Source organism: Arachis ipaensis, chromosome B3 (assembly GCF_059453495.1).
Source record: "Arachis ipaensis isolate K30076 ecotype BB chromosome B3, ASM5945349v1, whole genome shotgun sequence".
NCBI classification, from domain to species: domain Eukaryota; kingdom Viridiplantae; phylum Streptophyta; class Magnoliopsida; order Fabales; family Fabaceae; genus Arachis; species Arachis ipaensis.
Genome location: NC_142438.1, coordinates 140,764,354 through 140,774,032, shown reverse-complemented (window position 1 = coordinate 140,774,032; position 9,679 = coordinate 140,764,354). Strand labels below are relative to the sequence as shown.

At 36.0% G+C, this 9,679-nt stretch overlaps 2 protein-coding genes across 3 annotated transcripts; both read left to right on the top strand.

Annotated features, from left to right (window-relative positions):
• The first annotated feature begins 916 nt into the window (after positions 1 to 916).
• LOC107631811 (small ribosomal subunit protein uS19x) lies at positions 917 to 1,741 on the top strand. The gene is made up of 2 exons (XM_016335370.3): positions 917 to 1,053; positions 1,134 to 1,741. Exons 1-2 carry the CDS (start codon positions 1,051 to 1,053, stop codon positions 1,590 to 1,592), a joined length of 462 nt encoding a protein of 153 aa, XP_016190856.1. The 5' UTR covers positions 917 to 1,050; the 3' UTR covers positions 1,593 to 1,741.
• Positions 1,742 to 3,474: 1,733 nt separating this feature from the next.
• Positions 3,475 to 8,629, top strand: LOC107631812 (histidine--tRNA ligase, cytoplasmic-like). 2 transcript variants are annotated; one of them, XR_001618632.3, is made up of 8 exons: positions 3,475 to 4,969; positions 5,288 to 5,467; positions 5,643 to 5,900; positions 6,359 to 6,493; positions 6,661 to 6,942; positions 7,151 to 7,291; positions 7,631 to 7,992; positions 8,574 to 8,629. XR_001618632.3 is itself a non-coding variant. In XM_016335371.3 (7 exons), exons 1-7 carry the CDS (start codon positions 3,635 to 3,637, stop codon positions 7,928 to 7,930), a joined length of 2,631 nt encoding a protein of 876 aa, XP_016190857.1. In that variant the 5' UTR covers positions 3,475 to 3,634; the 3' UTR covers positions 7,931 to 8,124. The 2 variants fall into 2 exon arrangements, 1 of the variants encoding a protein (XP_016190857.1); XM_016335371.3 differs by lacking the exon at positions 8,574 to 8,629 and having other exon boundaries at positions 7,631 to 8,124.
• Positions 8,630 to 9,679: the final 1,050 nt, after the last annotated feature.

The following is a 9,679-nucleotide window of genomic DNA, read 5'->3' as shown; positions in this document are numbered from 1 at the left end:
GTTAGTTAATTCGCATCGATTTGATATGATGATATTCCCAACTTGAAATTAAAATTTTTATTAAGCAGATTATAAACCCTTAGAATTTAGTTGAATTAATTAATATAATTATCATTGTCATAACAATTATTTTGCAAGCAATATTAATATAGATATTGGCTCTGTAAGTGTAAAAATCAAAAGTTTGAAATTGGTCAAGTGCACGTGCATGCGATGCATTTCGCTCCGGGGAGTGGTAGATAGAAGGAAGCAAATAGCAATTACTAGGAAAGTGACGCCATATATAATAACTTATTAAAAATGACTATCCTAATTAAAACGATAATGATGCATTAATGTTTTTTATGGGTAAATAATGGACTAAATCTCCGCAGTGCTTCCTAAAATTTATAATTTTTATTATTTTAGTATCTCAAATTTAAAATTTATTATATTGATTTCTAAGATCTATCATATTAATATGTAAATTTTTTTTAATTGAGTTAATTCTGGCTTATAATGTTAGATATATGGTTAAATAATATCTTTTTGTTTTAGCTTTTGAATAAGATAAAACGGAAGTTGTTTTAGAAGATGAAAAAAAAATATAATAATTTATATATTATATAATTTTTTTTTGTTTTTGTCTTATTTAAGTATTAAAATAAAATGACATTATTTAACTATATGTTCAAAGTAACAAAATTAATTCGACATTTAATATTAGAAAAGATCCAAAACTAATATAGTATCTAAAATTGAATTTCAAAAATCCATATAAATAAATTTAAATTTAAAAGACTAAAATAATAAAAGTTGTGAAAGTCAGCAATGATGCATTAATTTATGTTGAGGATTAATAGCCGATTGACAATGAGAATGAACGATGGGCTTGTTATAGGCCAGGCCCGTGTTAGTAAGGCCCAATGGTAGATAGGTCCAATAAGGCCCAAATGTCGGTTACATATAAAAATTGTTAAGGAAGCTTTCATCCGCAGTGTCATCCAAAAACCCTAGCGGCCGGCAGCACACTCTGCATCGTCATCGTCTTCGTCTTCAGGTGTTGCAATCATGGTAAAGGCTTCTTCTGCTCTTGAATCCATGCATGTAACCGTGTAAGTTTGTTGTGACGATTGTGAATTTGCGTTTTGCAGGCAGATGTGGAAGGAGATACTGCAGCGGCGGCGTCAGCGCCAAAGAAGAGAACGTTCAAGAAGTTCAGCTTCAGAGGAGTGGATCTGGACGCGCTCCTGGACATGTCTACCGACGAGCTCGTGAAGCTGTTCACCGCGCGCGCTCGCAGAAGGTTCCAGAGAGGTCTGACAAGGAAGCCGATGGCGCTTATCAAGAAGCTCCGGAAAGCGAAGAGGGAAGCTCCGGCGGGTGAGAAGCCTGAGCCAGTTCGCACACACCTTCGCAACATGATAATTGTTCCTGAGATGATCGGTAGCATCATTGGTGTTTACAACGGAAAGACGTTCAACCAGGTTGAGATTAAGCCTGAGATGATTGGCCACTACCTTGCCGAGTTCTCCATATCTTACAAGCCCGTCAAGCACGGCAGGCCTGGTATTGGTGCCACCCACTCTTCCAGGTTCATCCCTCTCAAATGACGACTTCACCACCACCTCCCCGATACCAGATTTTGTCTTCATGTTTTAGATAGTAACACTCAAGACTTTTGCTTGCTTTCAAATTTAAGTTTCTTGTTATATCTGCCGATTCTCTTATTATGAAACCAACTTTAAGCATTCATCAGCGACATGGTATTTTTTGTGCGTGATTTTTGTTATTTCCTCAAAATTACTTTCGACTTTTATCAAACTTGCAAATCTTCGTATCATGAAGATGATGTAACCAATTCAGCACACGCCATAGTGATTAGTAATTACCGAGTGCTTTTTTGTGGAGAGGATTAATATAGTCAACTTGGAAGAATTGTATAAATAACGAATTTAAAAATTGAGTCATTGCCTCTTTGAGATTGCATTGATATCTTCTCAAGGTAATGATTTAAAGTGAGATTCACGACATTATACATCAATTAAAAGGATGGAGAAGAAACATTTTTAATGGGACTGGGAAAAAGGAAAAAACCTCCCGAGGCCCAGGCAATATGTTTTCTTTATGGTGTGGTTTGTATAGCAAGTGTTCCATTCCATCAATGATGAGGTAACAGTAAGGTAAATAAATCCAATTTTCAAACATAAATGGTTTTATTATCATCAATGGAAACATATTGATGATCAAGCTGCTGAATGGTGGCAATGCAGAAAATGCGATAGACCATCAGTAAGCTAATAAACATTATATATAGGACTAGTACTCTTTATGTGCAATTTGGTGATAAATGACCAACAAACATCTGGACACTCTTCTGAGGTGGAAATCAAATGATCTCTCAAGAATTTAATTCAAATATTTTGATTAAAAAATCTTTGGTATATAACTTGATATATAAATGATTATTATGTGTAGGGTTTACACTTTCATGCTTGTCAAAATCTTAAACTTATTAGCTTGGGGCACGTTAATAGTCCTAAAAATCTTATAAGCATAGTTGGATGTAGTTGCTCAGAAGTCAGAACTCTCCATTCTTCATATTATCACACTAGAAGAAAGTCCAAATACCAATGGAATTGAATCAGTTGACATTTCAAGCTCATCCCAAACCGGTAAATTGCCCTTTAAAATGTAGAGTTTCTAATTTATGTTTCTTGCCATTCATAAGCTTTGCTTAGTTGATTTTCCCCGCTTTTTCAAATGAGGGCAAAGCAGTGAAAGTGAAAGTGAGTGATGTTTCTTATCGCAATGTACAATGAACCTCAACTTGTGAGAACCGTATCCAATTGATTTTTGAAGAACTTAGTCTGTCTAGGTCTGAGTTTTCTTCTTATTTAACATTTGAAAAGATTAAATGTAACTTAACCTTATGAAGAATTTTGTCAATGAATTGAATTCTTCATTTTTTGCTAAATATTATATTTCAATCACACGTAATCATTATATAAAAAATAAGTAAAAAATCCAACTCCTTTATGATCTAACTCTCTTAATAGATTTATAGAAGATATATCCAAAATTAAAAAATGACAAAATCCAAAAGAGAATTTTCTTGAGTGAAAGAACAAAACAAAATATGAGAAAGTCTAGTAGAAAACAATATAGTCAGACATAGTGAATAATAGTAACGTAATTAATCGTAAAGATATTTTGATACAAAGATGAAAATTGAAAATAATTACATAATTTGATATAATTAAAACTTTTTAATATAATACATATTAATATCATAGTTATTATTTTTAGGTGAAATAGTAATTGGTATGACTAAAAGAATACATCATAGAATATTAAAAATAAATATAGAAAAAAAAAAAGAATATTAACAAAAAATTGAAAAAAAAAATTATATGCAGCTAAATTAATGGCTGAAAATTTTTAAATAATTTAGTAAATTTAAGTATTTTACTATATTGTTATCAAACACCTCTCACCTATCAACTCCATCTGAGTATCCACGTTAAAGAAAAGAAGAATCTATTGGAAGCAAGGAAAGCTTATTAGTAGCGGCGTTGTAGGAAGAAGGAACCTAAAACAGTAAAACCCTGCTTCCATTCTCTCAAGTCGCAACTGGTTTCAGCCTTCACCGCTCATGGCTGAGCTCTCTACCGTTACACTCGGCGGCAAGGGCTCCTCCCTCTCTTCCTCCGCCGTTTCCGCCGTCTCCGCCAGCCTCGCCCATGTCCGCATTGATACATCTGCCCTCGACAGGCTCTCCTCCTCATCGTCCTCTGCAACGCCCTCGTTGAAGCACACCATCGCAATCCCTAACTTCCTCTCCCTCTTCGAAATCCGAGCCTTCCTCCTCGTACTTCTCAACAAGCTCCTCCTCACTCCCTCCTCTTCCATTCGCCCTGACCTTCTTCTTCTCATTTCCGAATCCCTCAATTCCAACCCCAACGCTTTCCGATTCGAAGATCTCCAAGTCACTCAAGACGAGTTGCTCGTTCTCAACAACGCTTCTTCGGCATTGCTTGGAGTTTCAGCTATTTTGGACCACCAATCCGCCGCATTGACGTCCTTCTCCGATGTCGCCGCCGCGCTGTCCTGCGAGGCCTCAAAAGCCGACGTGGCCGCCTTCAATTTGATGGATTCTGGTGACGGTCATACTTCCAAGGAGGAAGTTGGAGTCGCAAGTGATATGAGGGTTCTGCTTAACGGATCCAAGCTGGTGGGAAAGGAGAAGATTGGAGCGGTTGCCAAGGTTCCAAAGATTCATGGAACTTTGAGGGAACAGGTTAAATCGGTGCATTCAAAGATGCGAGTTGAGTTAAATTCGGGTTTTAAATTGGCTGAAATTCAGGCTGCTAGTGATGGAACTGAACAAGCTGTCTCCACTGTGCTATTGTCATTGGCAGCGGCATTGAGGGAACTTGGTGAGTGTAGTTTTCTGCGTGCTAAAAATAATTTGGAGTCCATAAGCAGTGATGATTTGAAATCGAGCATTGGGGAGATGTTTGGAAAGGAATGCCCCACTGATGCTAGCTTAGGTAGTGGTTTCAATGCGGCTTTGGGCTTGGTTTTAGGAAAGGACTATGTTAAGTTTGCAGGCAAAGTCAACGTGCTATTGGGGTCTGTTTGGAAGATTGTGGCATGGGAAGTTGTAACTGCCTTTGCTGTACTTGAAGGTGCGGAGCTGAATGAAAAGGGTCAAGGGGTTCAGGGCAATGCAGAGAATTCAAAAGCAGACAAGAAGAAGAAGAAGGTTGTTTTGGGCAAAGGAACTAGTATGATTTTGCCATTGATTAAGGACGGGTTGCAGAGTAAAAGAGCGGCTGCTGTTGAGAATTCAGGGTTGTTAGAGACAATGGTGGGAAACTTTCAATTGTTTTTGGATTCAGCCGAACCTGAGTTTAATGGATTTTTATTGAAGGTAAAGGATATTCTGGAAAGCAATGAAAGCAGAAGATTGCCCAAGATCCCTAAGGTAATTCTCTAAATGTACTTGTTAAGCTTACAGATTTAATCTACTTAATTCGTATCAAATTCATTTGAGAACTTTTATGTGCTTGAGCTTGATCAATTACAGCAAAAGGCATCTTACTAGGGGTAAAGCTATAAATAACATATATTCCAAATCCAATGGATTGTGCTGCTGAGCTATTATTCATTTGTCTACTTTTATCTTTTTGGCATTTGGTGCTGCTGTCTATTGATGATGGAAATGTTCTGTGTTTGCATCTGTTACCACATGGGATGTGCTTGCTGGTAATCTTACATTGAGTATTACAATACAAAATTTCAGGGAACTCGTGATTTTGCTAAAGAGCAAATGACAATTAGAAAGAAGGCATTTTCAATAATAGAACAAGTCTTTGAGAGGCATGGCGCCACAGCCTTGGATACCCCTGTTTTTGAGTTGCGAGAAACTCTAATGGGGAAGTATGGAGAAGATTCAAAGTTGATTTATGATCTTGCTGATCAGGTAAATATATTTATTTCTAGTTTCATTTATGATCTTGCTGCTATATTTGATCATGTTAATTTTTTATTTATCTTGACTTCACTTCCTTATGACTTCCATGTAGGTTATCTGTAAGATTGGTTTCTTCTTTCTCAAAGTTTATTTCATGCTAACTTGTAATAAACTTGTTTGACAGGGTGGGGAGCTCTGTTCATTGAGGTATGACTTGACAGTTCCATTTGCTAGGTTTATGGCCATGAATGGTCTGACATCTTTAAAAAGGTACCAAATAGCTAAGGTCTACAGAAGAGACAACCCATCAAAGGGAAGATACCGTGAATTTTACCAATGCGACTTTGATATTGCTGGACCATCTGAAAAAATGGCTCCAGACTTTGAGGTTGTTAGAGTTTTGACTGAATTGCTTGATGAGCTTGACATTGGGGAATATGAGGTAAATATTTGTGTGATTTATTATCTAGACACAATGTTCTTATATTGTAGGACCGTCTTCTGTGCTTATAATTTGATATTGAGATCAACCATCGTGGTCTGTCAATACTTTTTGAAGAGTTGTTAGCAACACAACACATCCAAGTTGTATAGAAATGTGCTAATTCTTGGGCTTATGTTCTGTGGCTAGGATTTTTAGTTAATATATGTTCTTGGCTTACATAAGGTGCAATTGTTAACCCCATTGTTATCAGAATATCAGTTCCTTTCTATGCCACTTACTCAATTATCAAACTATATGTAAGCTGATGTGGTCTTTGCTCTTTACCTTTTTAATCCCAATCGTTCCTTTGGATGTGACTGGCAATTGATTGTGGTTCTTGAAACTCTATTGAATAATGTGTTAAGATTACACGGTATATTTTGGTATGTGACTCTTTTTCTTGTTTTGCTTTGCAGATAAAGTTGAATCATAGGAAGTTACTGGATGGCATGATGGAAATATGTGGAGTACCACCTGAGAAGTTTAGGACTATATGCTCTAGCATTGACAAGTTAGACAAACAGTCTTTTGAACAGATAAGAAAAGAAATGGTGAGGACATATGCTTCTTCTTGTGGTTGTTTGTATTTGGTATCTGCTTTTCTTCTATTGCTGATAACTTACTTAGGGTGAATTTGGTATGGCTGTTGCTTTTTAAATGCTGCTGATCTCTTAGTGTAATGTCTTTTACGTTTTTTTTTTTTTTCTTTTGATTGTAGGTGGAAGAGAAAGGGTTAACTGCTGAGACTGCAGATAGAATTGAAACTTATGTGAAAGAAAAAGGATCTCCATTAGCATTATTATCTAAACTTAAACAAGAGGGCAGTGCTTTCTTAGAACATGGTGGATCTGCTGATGCATTGAATGACCTGGAAATTTTATTTAAAGCCCTGGATAAATCTAAATGCATTGATAATGTGGTTTTTGACTTGAGTCTTGCTAGGGGCCTTGATTATTATACTGGAGTTATATATGAAGCTGTTTTTAAAGGGGGTGCTCAGGTAATGCGTATGTCTTATATGTCTTCCATTTTGAATGTTCGAACTTTAGTAACATTAAAATGTAATCCTTTATTCTTGAAAATACCTCTTTGTTGACTTCAATTTTATGATAGTCATTTTTGTGTATGCACACTTATTTGTTTCTTCTACATGAATTTTATTTGAATCTTTCTCCATATTTTTGGATGGGTTTATGGTTTTTCCACAGGTTGGTTCAATTGCTGCTGGTGGTCGATATGATAACTTAATAGGAATGTTTGGCTCAAAGCAAGTTCCAGCAGTTGGTGTAAGTCTTGGAATTGAGAGAGTATTTGCGATAATGGAGCAACAGCAGAAGGATCAGAACCAGGTAAAAGTCATAATACTTGATAAGTAACTTAATTGGCCGTGTATGTTAAATATATCATTCTTGATGGTTCTGAGCATGGAATATCATTTTGAAACCAATTTTGCCACAACATTCAGTGAACATTGATGCTTTATCTGAGCCTTTGAGAGGACAGGATCCCAAAAAAGAAGGAAAGAAAGAAAATACAAGCCAGCTAATGTTCCTAAATAACTTGGATTACTACAGAGTTTGAATGATGATGGTGGCTATTGGCATTGTGTAGCCAGTATTCCTATTTTTGTTTTCGCTTCTGTACCTCACAGTGTGATATAACTTCAGAATGGTATTGTTTTTCTTTAGGTGCCGCGGCCAAACAAGACAGAAGTGCTAGTGAGCATATTAGGGAATGACTTGACACTAGCTGCAGAGCTGGCAGGTGAATTGTGGGACACCGGTGTGAAAGCAGAGTTCTTGGTGAATAAAAGAAGACAGAAGCACTTTGACTTTGCCAAAGAATCAAGGATTCCATGGATGGTGATAGTTGGTGAGCAAGAAATAAAGGAAGGTGTTGTGCAATTGAAAAACTTGGAGGCTAGTAATGATGTAACCATTCCTAGAGATCAATTTGCGGAGCAAGTTCGAAGTAGGTTAAACCCATGAAGGGCAAGGCCCCTACAGGATTGTTTTCTGGATCAGCATTCATATCTTCATATTATGAAAAGGTAGTGTTTGTGTTGAGTGATCAGAGATTAGAACTAAAATTTCAATTTCGGGACACAAAATTTAAGTCCCTTCAATACCTTCAGAAAATGGTGACACATAATTGAAATTTTAATAACATTTTTTTTCAAAAATACCTTCATTCAACTTTTTCAAATTTCATGTTTAACTGCACCGCCCCTTTCCTCCCAAACCATGCTCCCTCTCCTACAACTTCCATCTCAACTGCCGCTGCTCCCCTCGTCGGCAGCAAATCTACCGGAGAACCAACCAGCAGAGAAACTGAAGGAACACCTCAAGCTCTCACTTGTGCCGCTTGTGGCTGCAACAAAAGCTTCCATAAGCTTTAAGTTTGAACGGAGGCTGTCACCAACCATGGCCCCTATGGCCAAAGCTTACAAGGACAACGTTGATGAATTCGTCATAACATACTATCCTATGTTGAGTTTTTTTTCTTGAATTTTGATTTTAAGTTTTTGTAATGATTTGGGGTTTTAGTTTATGTTGCCCATATATTTCTATCTTCGATGTTTTTGTAATAGTGAAGTTAATTATATTGTAATCTATTTTCCTTTAACACTAGAACCACTTGAGAAGAGGGAAATAGAGAACAGATTTTTTCTCCTCAAGAATGCATAGGTATTGCAAATTGGTTGAAGAATTTAGATGTTGAGTGAGCGGAGAGCTGAAGGTAGAAGCCGCGTGAGGACCAGAGGTCTTCGCCGGTGGTGAGAGCAGGCACGATTCTGATGACTTGTAAGAGGGTGGAGCGGTGGTTGCCAGTGACGCGTGTGTTGGAGTTCATTGTTTGAAGGAGTTTCAGAAGTTCATTGTTTGAAAGAGTTTCAGAAGAATCCCTAGTGTTAGTAACGCCATTTTGTAAAGGGATAAAAGGTATTTAAGTAATTTTATTTGTTTGGGTCTTTATATTTATTTTAAACTAAATAGGATATTCAGTCACCAAAAAAAAACTAAATAGGATATTGAGAAATAATTCAAGTTCATTTACAATAGCAATTTTTTTTTTGGATAGGTTTGTAATTCCTTATTTGATTAGAGAAATATTGAGAATTGAGATTGTCATGTATTCGATTAATCCAAAGTTAGCCCTCAGGTGAAAATCGTTGTGTTTTTATCCTCTTGCACAATCAATTTTGTCTTACCAACGTAATTCATGATTTCTTGTTTTTTCTTTTGTGCAAAGCATCTCATGCTTTTTCTTTTTCGATTAATTTCCGCGTTTTGGCCCAAGATTGTGTCCGGCTTCATTTCTTGAATTCTTGTAGTAAAAATAAAATTTAACTTTATGAGCATTATGTATATAAACTTGCAAAGATATCTTGAAGATTAGAAATTTAGAATAAGGTAGTTAAATAATGTTTCTTATATAGTAAGTAGTAACTGATGCACTTAGGAATGGCATTCTTGAAATAAAATTAACTACCTTTGATATGTCATTTTTGTTCCTAATTTGTCTCGTCAAAAGAAAACGAAGCTATAGTCTTTTATTAGAGAAATTCGGCACACCGTCTTGCTTTCGTTTAAAGTCGAATTAATTAGTATTACGATTATTAAAATAAAAATATCAATATAATATTATAATAATGAATAACTAAATATTCATGGGAAAAATTTTTCTTTTAAGCGCATATATATAAAAATATATGAAGAAATTAAACAAAATGAAAA